The sequence below is a fragment of the Eurypyga helias genome, unplaced genomic scaffold, assembly GCF_000690775.1.
Source record: "Eurypyga helias isolate BGI_N326 unplaced genomic scaffold, ASM69077v1 scaffold11204, whole genome shotgun sequence".
Lineage (NCBI taxonomy): Eukaryota > Metazoa > Chordata > Aves > Eurypygiformes > Eurypygidae > Eurypyga > Eurypyga helias.
The window spans coordinates 140,271-153,896 of NW_010245673.1; the positions used below are offsets into that span (position 1 = coordinate 140,271).

General features: G+C 43.0%; 1 protein-coding gene across 1 annotated transcript in view; it reads right to left on the reverse strand.

The window, feature by feature from the left end:
* Window positions 1-6,885: 6,885 nt before the first annotated feature.
* Window positions 6,886-13,626, reverse strand: part of ABHD10 (abhydrolase domain containing 10) — a 7,325-nt gene continuing 584 nt past the window's right edge. The window contains exons 2-5 of the mRNA XM_010150163.1: window positions 10,226-10,422; window positions 9,309-9,420; window positions 8,247-8,384; window positions 6,886-7,227 (exon numbers count right to left, since the gene is read on the reverse strand). Of these exons, the coding sequence (XP_010148465.1) occupies window positions 6,886-7,227; window positions 8,247-8,384; window positions 9,309-9,420; window positions 10,226-10,422 (789 nt within the window). The remainder of the gene's footprint in view (window positions 7,228-8,246; window positions 8,385-9,308; window positions 9,421-10,225; window positions 10,423-13,626) is intronic.

Here is a 13,626-nt window from a genome sequence, read left to right on the forward strand (position 1 = left end):
CTGATCCCAGGTCCTTCAGGGATTGCTTTTCCAGGAGCAAAGTCTGAGCAGGCCATTTGCGTCACTCCAACCTTTAAGTGTGCTACTGTTCAGCCTACCTTTGCCATAGACAGGAGCACCTGCTTCCCCCCGACAAGCAGCAGTGACCTTCTCATGTTGCCACGTGGGAGGCAAGCGGGCAACATGGTGCAGGTCAGAAGGCCCAGAAAGAACACAACCTTTCACGTGCTAGCCTAAAAACAGTTTCAATTTTGTATTTTAGTTTCAGAATCAAGTGACTGGAAGTTTTAGCAGCTGTCATTTGCTTTTCATTCCAAATATAAATGCAGAGCTAGCCACAGCTCCTTGCCAAACACAAATCAAGACACTGCAGCAGGCTGAGGCCATGCCTGCTCCTCACCCGTGAGCAGATCACAAGCTACAATTACGGCGTCATACGGAGGACGCCCATTCCTCTTCAGTGGAACTGAAGCACTGGACCATATAACATACATATGCAGGAACTGAAAGAGAAATACAAGGTCAAGACTGCAATAGGTCCTGTAATTCAGATTTATGCGTAACACGACCAAGGTTGTAACTAACATTTTTCTGTTGTAGGTGAATACGTATTGAAGAGAGATGAGTTCCTACAGTCACAACGTAAATCTGAGCTGTAAAACTGACCTACGAGCAGTAAATCTGTCAGCAGTGTATTCTTGTCCTTCATCTCTTGTCTCTTCTTCCCAACTGTTACAGTAATCTCCTTCCCTAGAAAACACCTGCCAGGAGCAAAGGAACATGCACAGTGGCATTAAAACCACGTACGCAGCAAGCTATTAAACAGAATTGCTGAGTTCCCCCTGCCCTTCCCGTCCCCGCTGGGCTCGAGAATAAGGGCAGAAGAGCGAGAGTGCACAGGGATTTTTGGCATTTCTGTACGCTGTGCTCACGCAGTTGTTGAATTTTTACCAAGCTTTAGTGAAATTCTTCATTCTCATCCATCTGACTGTATTTGTACATCAGCTCAAAGCAGAGATCGCTGGTCTTAGAGACAGGTGAAACACACAACCCTCTTCCGTTTCCAGGTAAGCCTTTTACCTAATTTTTTAGCACTTCACAAAAAACAAACAAACCAACCTCCACAACCTGAAGGGGTAAGGTAACTTAAAAACAAGGAAACAAGGAACAAATCTCATTATTCCCCAGGACACGATTTCCCCTCCATTTTTCCCTCCACTCTGAGGAGGGGATAGGGGCCAGGGAGAAATGACAGGTGCAGGCCTAAGGCAGCGACTCTGACCAAGGCACTGGTTCAAACCACGGTGCATCTCTGCATTGCACTGCGACCGGAGCACTGAAAACATCTGAGCAGCTGCAGGCACGTAGCTGGTAGAAGGTTTCTCTCCAGCACGTTTTAATTTGATAAGTATGCTGCCATAAATCTCTCAGTCCCACTGAACAACAGTGTGTCCCAGAGAGCATGGAATCAAAATTAACATAACAATGAAAACAGCAGGAGGCAGTTCTTCTAAGGCCTATCCAGCCTATTTTTTGTGAACACTGCTTGGTTTGCATTTAGTGTTGATGCAAGAGAAAAAGACACTGAAACTACATGAAACAATACCAATTAGCTCCAAAAACCCCAAAGCAAAAAACCCAAGCCAGCTGAGGTGTGTAATACAATGTCAAACAACAGAAGAGGCAGAACAAGCAGAATACTTGACCAGATAAAAAAAAGCATGCATGTAAACTGCATTAGTACAGCTCCACACACTCAGAATAAGAGCACCTGTCTGGTAGGAAACAGGGTGAGGAAGTTTTAGAGAGCCTTTCAGCACATACTGCTCCATGGCAGAGTTGAATCCCAAACACAGGAAAGCATCCCTTACCATTTTATTCCTTTTTAGAGGGCAGAATAGTTTGTTTCCCAAATCAAGGCTCAAGTAGTTTGATTTTGCAACAGAACGGAAACAAAAATGTTGGTAAGACTTAGGGGGAATTGAGGTCAGGTGGCAATGTTTGGGTTTCTTTTTAGGGAAAACTATGACCTGCTTCTTTGGTATTACATGCTAATGAAGCTTCGTGCCTGGCTAGGAAAGCTTTTTGTTATTTACTGGTGAAACTTGAATGACTACAATGAACTCCTCAGCAGGAGTTAATGCTACTTGGCTTAAGCATCACATACAAGACAAATACCTCGAGGTGCTTACTCAGGTAGTATTGTGTGACCAACAGCAACACCACAAGCAGCTGTGCTGCTGGGTCAGTGTCCAGATCTTCCTTGTACTGCGACAGCAGTGCCAGTGCCAGCGTGTCCATTCTACACTCAGTGCCAGATGAGCCCAGGAATCATTTTCAGACCTGCCAAAAGTCAAAGACAAGAACGCTAACAACTTGAGCGAAGAGTGCTACTGAAAATAATGGAGATTAAAGGATTCAAAGAAAACCAACCCTCCCAGGCAGCACAAGATCGAGTTGGTAAATCTGAAAGCATGGGACACCGCTCATTTTGTGCAGATCAAGCTTATTGGTGAGGAAATATATGTTATATACTCATAAAACATACTTTATATCTGGTAAGAAATTACAAGTCCATAAAAAAAAAAAAAGAGAAAAAACCAGAACAAAAGAATTTATTACAAAGGATTTTAAAACTTTGCACCACGCAGAGCTTTCCAAATGTGCAATACCGTAGGTTAATACAGTACTTATGCAGAGGAAAGAAATATTTGTCTTTAAACAAGGGTAATATTGAAAATAATTAACTGTCTAGGCACGTACTGACAAAGACAAGAGTGATGCCACAGGCATGAACTCAGGGGACAAAACACAGTACCGCATCAGAATGACACCATAATATGTGACTGGTACATTATTCAAGACTGTCAAAACTTCTGCCAGGTCACGAGCTAGTCTCAGGTAGGATGTCATCTCCCTGGTTATCACCTCTCCCTTCTTTCAGGCATCTGAACATGCCAAGTTGACCTAATCAAAGTGCTGGTAATGACCTATTGGGTTTGCATGGCAAGGGTTTGTTAGCTGGGGGGGCTACAGGGGTGGCTGCTGTGACAAGCTGCTAGAAGCTTCCCCCACTAGAGCCAATTCCAGCTGTCTCTAAGACGGACCTGCCGTTGGCTGAGGCCGAGCCCATTGACGACGCGGTAGAGACTCTGGGATAATGTGTTTAAGATGGGGGAAAAAATGCAGAATTTCAGATGAAGAAAGGAGTGAGTATATGTGAGAGGAACAACTGTGCATGTTGGTGAAGGATGGCGGGGAGGAGGTGGGCCAGAGCAGAGGTTCCCCTGCAGCCTGTGATGAGGGGCAGGCTGTGCCCTGCAGCCATGGAGGGTCATGGTGGGCAGAGACTCCCCTGCAGCCTGGGGAGGGCCCCACACCAGAGCAAGTGGCTGCATCCAAAGGGGCCGATGACTCCATGGGAAGCCCACGCTGTAGCAGGCTCCTGGCAGGACCTCTGGACCTGTGGAGAGAGGAGCTCAGGCTGGAGCATGTTTGCTGGCAGGACTTGTGACCCCGGGAGACTGCAGCCTGTGGGGAGGACTCACACTGGATCAGTTCGTGGAGGACTGTCTCCCATGGGAGGGATCACAGGCTGGAGCAGGGGCAGAGTGTGAGGATCCTCCCTTCGAGGAGGAAGGAGCAGCAGAGACAGCGTGTGATGGGCTGACCACAACCCCCATTCCCTGTCCCTGGGGGAAGGAGGTAGAGAAATGGGGAGCAAAGCTGAGCCTGGGAAGAAGGGAGGGGTGGGGGAAAGCGTTTTTAAGAGCTGGTTTTGTTTCTCATTATCCTACCCCAATTTCATAGATAACTACATAAACTAATTTCCCCAAGCTGAGTCTGTTTTGCCCATGACCATAACTGGTAAGCGTTCCCTCCCTGTCCTTGTCTTCAGGCACAAGCCTTTCCTTATATTTTCTCCCATCAGGGGACATGGTGGGCACAGAGCGGCTTTAGTGGGCACCCAGCCTCCAGCCAGGGTCAGCCCAGCACACAAGAACCCAAAGCAAACGCTATGCTTGCAAAGAGAAACACCAATGGATCTGTCATGGCAGAGTTAGAGGGAAAAGTCTGTCTGTGTAAGGTCTACCGCAAAGCCACCTCTTTGTATTTACGGAATAGAGACTGGATCTAGAAAATTAGTAGGTTTCAACAGTGAAGGCCACCAGCATCCCCTGAATCTCAAACACTAACGGAAATACTGTCTCTGTGAAGAAAGAATCATCTCTGCCTTTGCATTTACACTGTATGTAGCAAATTTGGGGTGTACCTGTAATATAAATGCTACCACTAATCTCTATTTAGCAAGCAGAGAAGGAAAACAGAACTACAAAGGGAGTGGCACGTAAAAACATCCACCTCCCTAGGGTTAAGTTTCAGTAACACTGTGGTTTGAGCGACCAATGCTGCATTTCTGTACTGCCAACATCCCGGTCAGCCCTGTTACGCTGCCTTCTCCCACCTCACGTTACTGCAGCAGAGTAACAGGGAAAAAAACAAACCAACACCAAACAAGAAAAAAACCCCGCAACACCCTAAAAACCACTCACACAACTGCTCCCCTTGGCATGTGTTTTCAGCTACCGGGCCCTAAGGCATCGTGACAAAGAACGGTACCCAGAAAATATCAATTATTTGATGAAGGCTAAGGCAAAGCTTTGAATGCATACAGTGCAAGTCTTATAAGAGAAATACACAGCTACAGCTCAGGCAGACATACAAAAACTTTTCCCGGTCTGTAGCATCAGTTATAATTGAATGCCTATAGGTGTAACTCCCAATTCAAAATAGCTCACTGCTCTCCAGTTACAAAAATAACTTCAACACGTGTGAACAAAAAGTACGTCCATCCCAATTGGTAACTTCGGGCCTTAATTACAAGTAATTATTTTAGAATTACTGCTGTCTACTTTTGTTAACTTCCATTAAGAGACAAAGCAGCCTAGAAGAAGTGAGAAAAGTGGATTAAAAAATTGTCTTAGGTAAGCTAAGAACTAACTTAATTTTGATTTTACTGTATCTTTGAAACTCACAGAATCTGTTCTTCAGGTTTTATCAGATGCCAGTCACACAAACACATATAAGGACGACAGCTGCTCAACAACACATAAACCTGGACACAGCTCAACCTTCAGGACTGTAAGTGGCTGAGAATTTGCATAAATTATCTGAACTAATTTTTCTCAAAAGTAAAAAAAACCCCAAGCATTCAAGAGGTTTAAAAGCATAAGAAAGTAGTGAATTGCATATTCATACAGACAAGAAAAAAGTCTACCCCAGTAACAGAAATAGGTGGAAGCAAGATTTCATGGAATGCTGTAATGCCTCAAACAAGTATCCTGAACTACATTGAGTTAGGGAGTTGGTACACTTTAATTGGAAGGTTCGCATCTAACTAGAGCCATCTTTTTTACTCTCATAACTAGAATTCAATTTTTCCACATCACAGCTTCTTTTTTTCAGTACTGAAGCCTAAATAAAACTGTACTTCAGAGGAACTCATCTGAAATGAGGAGGGTTTTTTGTTTGCTGTTGGGTTTGGATTTTTTTAGTTGTTTGTGAGGTGTTTTTTTTAACTGAAAACTACTGCCTCAGCAAACCCCTATACAAAACATACTTCTAACTGACAGTATACTTCTACCGATAAAGCCAAGACTGAAAACCACAAACTCCCTAGAAATACCTTACCTCCAGGAGCTTTAGTCTTTTAAGGTAGCAACAGTGATGTCATTTACTATTTAAAACAATAAAACCAGAAACAACTATACACTTTAGACAGAGGTTTGAGATCAAGGCCAGCCTGAACTAACTCCAGCCTCTCACCTACATTTCCCTCTCTCTCTAAGTGTATGAATGGCACCGTATTTTTGGACAAAAAACAGGTAATGGTCACTTTTGCAATTAAATCCATTTACTATTATATTCTACGGATTTACATTACCAGAATTATCCGACTATCCAATTTCATTAACAAGTTTTCAGGCTGACACTCATGCTCCTCAAATTCCTAACTCTGGAAGACACTGTTCCTAACACTCTGCAGTTCTCAAGCCACAGAAAAGAGGCAGTGACGCCCTGTGGTGCTGCACTCCACTCTTCAAAGGAGCTATTATAAAAGTAAGAGTCACCATATCGATCCAGTTTCAGTTTACAGCAAGATTATACGTTGCTCCCTTAATAGGAGACCCACAAACCAACTATTACAAAAGGGCAGCCTGAAGAGAAGGACATAAACCCTACTGATAAGCAGGGAAGAATTCCATCTGCACTCTGAGGCCCTGCATTCTTAGAATTAACTTCTCCCTTATGTAGAACCCCAACCACACCATCAGGGTGTGCCTTCCACCTTTCAATTTTAACAGTACTTAAGAACAATGTAATAATTTATCTGAAATCTGTTTATTATGCTTCATGAAATTCACTATTTCTAACCACAGTAACTATAGTAAACACTTAAGCTGTATTTTGCCTTGCACAAATGGTTCCAGACAGATGATACAAGAATGTTACAGTGACAGGACAACACTGAAGAGGTGTCAAAGACACCGGTAATTAAGGTTTTACTGTACAGGTCAATAGTAACAAAAATGAATCAAGATTTCAGTACAAAAGTGTAGGAAGCTTGTGAAAAAAAAAAGTTTAAGCGGTGAAGGAGAGGTTCTGAACACAACAGCAGCACTCCTTCACATCTTGGACCGTCTGTGCAAATGCAGCATTACTAAAATACCTGTGTTTACGAAACAGAGGTAAGGAAATAGGAGATAAAGCTCAGTTCCTACTGTGATAGTCACAGGCCTGGCATCATCTTGGTAAGAACAGGGATTCTGCTACTCATGGAAAAGAGTCAGGTGTCAAGTTTGTGCACTTATTCTACTCTGCAGCTCATCCTAGAGTTGCCAGCTTGTCGATTAAATCATCAACAGTATTGACAAGCAGCTTCGTATCCTCCTTCTCACTCATCCGATGCTGGCCAATTTTGCGGAGGATAACATCCACATCTTTGCTCAAAACACGATCAGCAACTTGCATAGAGATCTGCCAAGGGACGTCACCATCCTTCATGCCATGAATAAGTCGTACGGGGCATGTTATAGGAATAGGACTGTTCAGCACACAGTGGTTTTCCGCTTCTCTGATGAAGTCATATTTCAAGGAGTAATATCCTTCCTCATTATGCTTTGTTGGAAGCTTCCATTCACCTTTTTCTTCTATTTCTTTTTGCGCCTACAATACAGCAAAGAATAGACAAGACAGATGATAGTTCTTCAGTGTGCCTCAACTTACTCGTTCTAAATGCAGTAAAACTTCCCTTTGCTCATTTTTATTAGCAGAAAAGGTATATTTGCCTTCCAGCATCTGAGAAGACAACCCCCCTATAACGTCACAAAAGCTACCCTGCATGTCTCCACTGCAAATTAATCTAGTTAGGATTCACTAATGAAATGAAGTTTCTCAGCCAGAATCCATCAGAAAGATGCATAGCCACCAGGAACAGTAAGCCTCTCTGGCTTCAATCACTGAACCTCAAACGAGGAGCATCCTAGGGAAAGAATCAGTCTTTCCCACAACAGCTGTGTCTAACACCTGTACTTGCAGGATCTTCCCTTCGTTTTAAGTAGTAACACTGACCCTATGAAATGCTTTGGAAAAAAAAAAATCAGGAAGATATTTCAATTATTCTGAAGTAGGAGTTACTTCTTGCCATATTTATTTGTCACACTGTAACACCTGATTTACTCTCCTGAAGACTGGACATTTTCATCACGGAGGAAGCAACTCAGACTTCCTACCACCCGACTCTCAGAGCCTTTACCAACACACTAACCCACAGAATTCCCTTTCTACACACACCACCTGTGTCAGGCTTCTGGCAGCCAATGTCATGTCAATTACTTCAGCAGCTCCTTCTCCATCCTTGAAAGCACAAGGATCCAATTTGAATGCAAATATAAGACATTCAACACTGAAATCTAATGGACTGTTGAACAGCAGGGATGTGACTTCACGTCCTGTGTGCCACAGTGAGAATATAAACACGTTCTAGGGAGCACTCTCACCAGTTGCACACTAGAAACCCAGTATTCTGCAGACTTTTAGATTAACAGAAATTTTGAGCTTACCTCCCCCACAAACGTAAAAACCTTACCGGAAGACTTGCAGGAAAAGTACAGTTTGAACAACAGAATTTCTTACACGCTGGACAGATTTTTCAGACCGCAGAGAAGCCAACCACCAACATTTACCTCAATGGGAAGCTTCTTAAAAGTCGTTACAAAATGGTCTGCTGCCACAGCGACTCCAACCAGGGCAGCTACTTTATCTGGACGCGCTATTGCGGCATGAAGCATCAGCCAGCCACCCAAGCTGGAGCCCACCAGAATCTGAAAAAAGAGAGAAAATCAGGTACTATTTTACAGGGAAAGGCTAGTAATTCTTTTTTCTTCTTTAACTAAGTATCAGTTTTCACTTTGTTTAACTACTTAAACCTTGGGCGTAATCCTGCTGTCCTTACCCAGGCAGAACTGCTTGTCACCTCCAGTGGAAATTTTGCCTGAGTAAGCACCACAGAATCTGGCATTTTATTATTCTTTATGTTTGGCATGGCTGGTTATTGCTGTCTGAGACTGAAACACTGCAAACAAAATGAGAGTTGAAACAGTTCAGTATCACATGCACACTTTATGTTCCCTTCTTTATTAAAATAAATGCACGTGGTAAAGGCTCAGTGCAGTGAAAGAAGTCAACAAAAGCAGGTCACAATAAAAAACTGTTTTAAACACAATACTAGGTATTTCCAAGTTGCAGGAGATTTCAAGTTTCTCACAGTCATTTCTAAAGTAACTGAAGATGTCAAATACAGCTTCTGCTGCTATTTTTTTTTAAGCTATTTTATCATCTAGAGTATCTTAACTTGTAGCATTTCGGCAAATCCTTTAATTAATGCATCAGCATGGGACAGCATAGTCATGAAGAGGGCTGTGCTGCACTGGGAAAGTTCCCTGTCAGGTGGAACCTCCACCATGAGCCTTTCTCAGGCTCCCTGGGATGACAGCCCTGCTCTGAGCAGGAGGCTCTAAGAGATGCCCTCCAGGAGGCCCTGCCAACCCATGTTTCCATGATTTTGTGATCTACCTGCTTGCAAAAGAGGTCCTACGAATATGACCTCTGAAATGATTCAGCCTGAAAGCAAGAGGTGTCAGTTGTTAAACAGAAGCTACTGCTGGCCAGAGCTATCATGGTACATTTTCGATGAACGTTGTACCTCGAGGACGGAAAGCATTCTATATTTAAAAATAAAGCATAACCTGTGGTCCATCTGTAAGTTCATCCAGTATAGACAGAACATCTTTTCTCCACTTCCCAATTGTACACTCCTCAAATTTACCATCTGAACTTCCACATCCTGTATAATCAAATCTGAAAAAGCAACCATCAAAGTGAAACTCGCCATACTGTCTACAACAACACAGAAGCTAACCAAACAGGACCGTTCAATCGAATTAAGCAGGGGACAAGACATCACACTGGACGTTTTTGTACTTGGTCCTGCACATCACTAACACACGAAAAGAAGTTTAAATACAACAGATACAATTAAGTGATGGTTCTCTTACCATCTGAGGTAACAACACCCAAGTTCACTGGGATATTTCACACATGAATGATTTTCCTTACAGCCAAAATGCAACACACTTCAATTTTAAAGGCATTTTTTAAATGTACAAACTCTCCTCCAAATGCAATTCCCCACTACGAAGACGTACAAAACTCAGCATTCAACCAGGCTATCAAAGGAGAGCATCACCAAGCATATGCGTGCTCCTCCAAGCTCACAGAAGGCACCGAGGAGCTTCACAAGCTGCGGCACTTAAGGAGCACACGTGTAGTGATAATTTACAGAAATTAGAACTCCAGGCCATAAAACTGAAATTTCTAAGGTTTTCCTTCTTTTTAATTGTTGTGCCTATAGCGTTACTGTAACACACCGCATTGGCTAGATTAGAGAGATCTGTGTCAGAGAATCTTCTGGATTACGTTCAGATTACATCCTCCCGATCTCCCTCGGCCTCTGCAGACAGAGAGCCTGCGTTTGAATGACGACCGACACCTCTGAACTTGTGTGCAGCACAGCATGCGTCCCAAACCCACCCCCCAAGTTTACGAATCCCTTCCCCCAACCCACGACTCTTTCATCTGCTCAAGAATGACGCTCCGAACGTACCTGATGAAGGCATGGCCTAGGGACTTGCAGAAATCTTCAAGGGCAGTTGCTTTCAGACCATTCATATTTGAGTTAAAGCCTGGAAGGAAAATAACCCCTGGATTCCTGCCTTTTAGTTTATGATAAGCAAGATTTGGTCGATCTGGACGAGTAAGAAAGCTGACCGATGATTTCAGCCTGCAAACTAATAAAAAGAGCTATTTAGTACAATCACTATGATAACCTTGGCAGAAATACTAGTGTTTTATAAAATCAGGATTCAGGAAACATGGGCATATTATGTGAAAATAAGATACTTAAGCTCAAGGGAAAAGAAAAAGGTTATCTCCTATACTCTCCTGGGACTAACTAAGCATTGACCCACCTCGTATGGAAAGTTGACTGTGATTGATTTTCAAACTGTTAAATGCCAACCATGTTCATTCAGCAATTAGCAAAGTGGCTGACTGAAGCCAAATGCAAACATTTCCTAGACTTCATTTGTCTTCTTGTTTTATACCATCTTGAATACATTTGCTTATTTCACATGAAATAAGATCTGTGTTTTCCCCTTTTGTTTTTCCAGATAAAATTTCAGAATAATGTAACTTCAGGACTAAAGTACTGTGTGCAACAGTTACAAGTACGTGATGTGACAAAGTTTTGATTAAAAAGTAAAACTGAAGGTCAAAACTTCATCTGCATCAAACCCCCAGATCCAGAAGATCCATGAAGGAGAGGTACAATTGGAAAGTGCAAAAGCGGGATTTAGGAAAGAATCTCATGACTAACTTCTTCAGCATGATGAACATAATATTAGCATTGTTTAAAACCAAACAAAGTAAGTAACTTTTAGCCTTTTTCACCATATCATCAACAACTACTTCTGCTTAAGATTATTGCCAGGAACACTGAAATAAGGCCCATTTTAACACTGCACCATCTTAACATCAGCCTATTTCTCAGACATGAAGCATAGGAGGTAAAAAACAAAACTCTGTTTTCTCTAAATACAGAGCAACATGTTAAACACATCCCATAAGAAGAAACAGAGTTAACCACTGCAGAGCTACGATTTTCTTACACATCTCCAAAAGAGGGAGGGATATCCCATTAAATGGTTTGGTGTATTCTTGCTAGAGAGGTTACATTATTCCAGTACTTAGACTGCTCTATGTTTATCCAGAATGAAATACTACTTTGCAAACCTATACATTTTGCAAAGATATAAAAAAAAAAAACACTAACGATGTTTTAGTGCAGCTTCTGTCAAAGTGATCTGCATCATATGAGACAGCAGTTTTCCTACCAGCATGGACATCTTCTTGGTTTAGTTCAATAAAACAAACCAGACACATTTGGAAAGCAAACATCAGGTTGGACTCTGTTATTCACATTAATAACCATCAAACAACTGAGCTGGTTTTAAACAAGGACAAAAGATTAACAAAGGAAATACTAGCTAATGAGTAACTACGATGAATTGCAACAGCTGCTACAGTATTCAGTCTAAGTTCAGCAGTCAATTGTAGCCCTGCTGTGGGTGAGGACAAGTGATTCCTAGAGAGCTGTTATGGAGACTTAATCCACTGTTATCCCACTTAGCAGGATAATTTGTTAAACTGAAAGCTTGCTCAAGACTTCTAAGGCTTGGATACTCTTTAATTCTTAGATTAGAATACGGCTGGTTCTTCAATACTGTAAATCTATAGTGGGGTACAAAAACAATGCAACCCCAAATACATGAGGGCTTCCTAGTGGTGTAATAACTGGATAAAAAATGCAGAACCAGACCATGACAGTATCACACCACTTCACTGTTCCACAGCTTCGAGTTCTGTCTTCTCACTGTCAGGCTACATTCAAGGGGTTTTGCCTGTTCGTTTTTAAACCTGTATGTGTGTGAGTAAATGTGGATGCGCACAAGACGCAGGATGCAGCTATGATTCTGCGCCTTCCTACAGTCTAACAAAAACTACACCATTTGAACCGTAAACTGGAAAAGAGAAGGTTCAACCTGAACATGAGGAAACCCTTCTTCCATGTGAGGGTGAGACAGCCCTGGAACAGGCTGCCCAGAGAGGGGGTGGAGTCTCCTTCCCTGGAGAATTTCAAAAGCTGCCTGGACTTGTTCCTGTGTGATCTACTCTAGGGGATCCTGCTCTGGCAGGGGGCTTGGACTAGATGATCTCTAGAGGTTCCTTCCAACCCCTACTACTCTGTGAATCTGTGAACTCTAGATTAAAACCATTAAATCTTTCCTGCAAGGATGGGACAGTTCTTTAGCCTACTGATGCATACAAATACCAACAGCAATCCTAAACTGAGCAGTGCAAAACTCTAAAACCACCACCCCAGCCAATCCAAAAGCAAGGCTCACTTGAGTCACACTCACAGACTTCCCTCTGGACAGTCAAAACCATCAGTAACTGAACAGCTACCCAGTAATTTCTCCTCCTGTTTTCAGCGAAAGACCTTGTTAACAGCAGGGAAGAACTTCTGCAGGGTGCAAGGCAGTACTTGTATTTATAAAGGCAAGTTACAGACAGCAGGAGCTAGCTACAAGAAGATCCTGGCCTGATGCTATGGAACTCTCCTCCTATCAGAATCACCGTGCAATTTTAATTGTGTTATAACCAACATAAACTGTGACTGACACCAGTGCCACACATCAAAGCCAGACGTCGTCTGAACAACCCTGGGAACGCTCCAGCACTGTGACATACCCGCAGCCAACAGTGGCAGCAGATTACAGCTCTGCTAAATAACGGACTCAGCACTGGCCACACTCCATTTCATGCAATCGCCAGGCTACAGGAGTACGGCCATCAGTTCCAGTAGCACAAACAGCTGCTCAGCCCAGTCTCACAGCACTGAATGGCACACTCAATAACCAGCTGTTCTGGTTACATTACCACTATACACACACAGGAACAACACAAAAACCCCGTATTAACGTTTTTATGGAGGTGCTACGCACTTCCACATCTAGCAACCTCAGATGAGGCTCATTACCTCACCAAGAGCAGAAGTTGTCTGTCAAATTTAAGGCAATGAATGACTAAGACAAGCACTGAGTGCGGACTGGCAAGAAGTGGCACTGTGTTTGGGCAGAGGACAATCTCATAGGATGCTCTGGGTTGGAAGGGACCTTAAAGTTTTTATGGAGGTGCTACGCACTTCCACATCTAGCAACCTCAGATGAGGCTCATTACCTCACCAAGAGCAGAAGTTGTCTGTCAAATTTAAGGCAATGAATGACTAAGACAAGCACTGAGTGCGGACTGGCAAGAAGTGGCACTGTGTTTGGGCAGAGGACAATCTCATAGGATGCTCTGGGTTGGAAGGGACCTTAAAGACCATCTAGTGCCAACCCCCCTGCCATGGGCAGGGACACCTTCCACTAGACCAGGTTGCTCAAA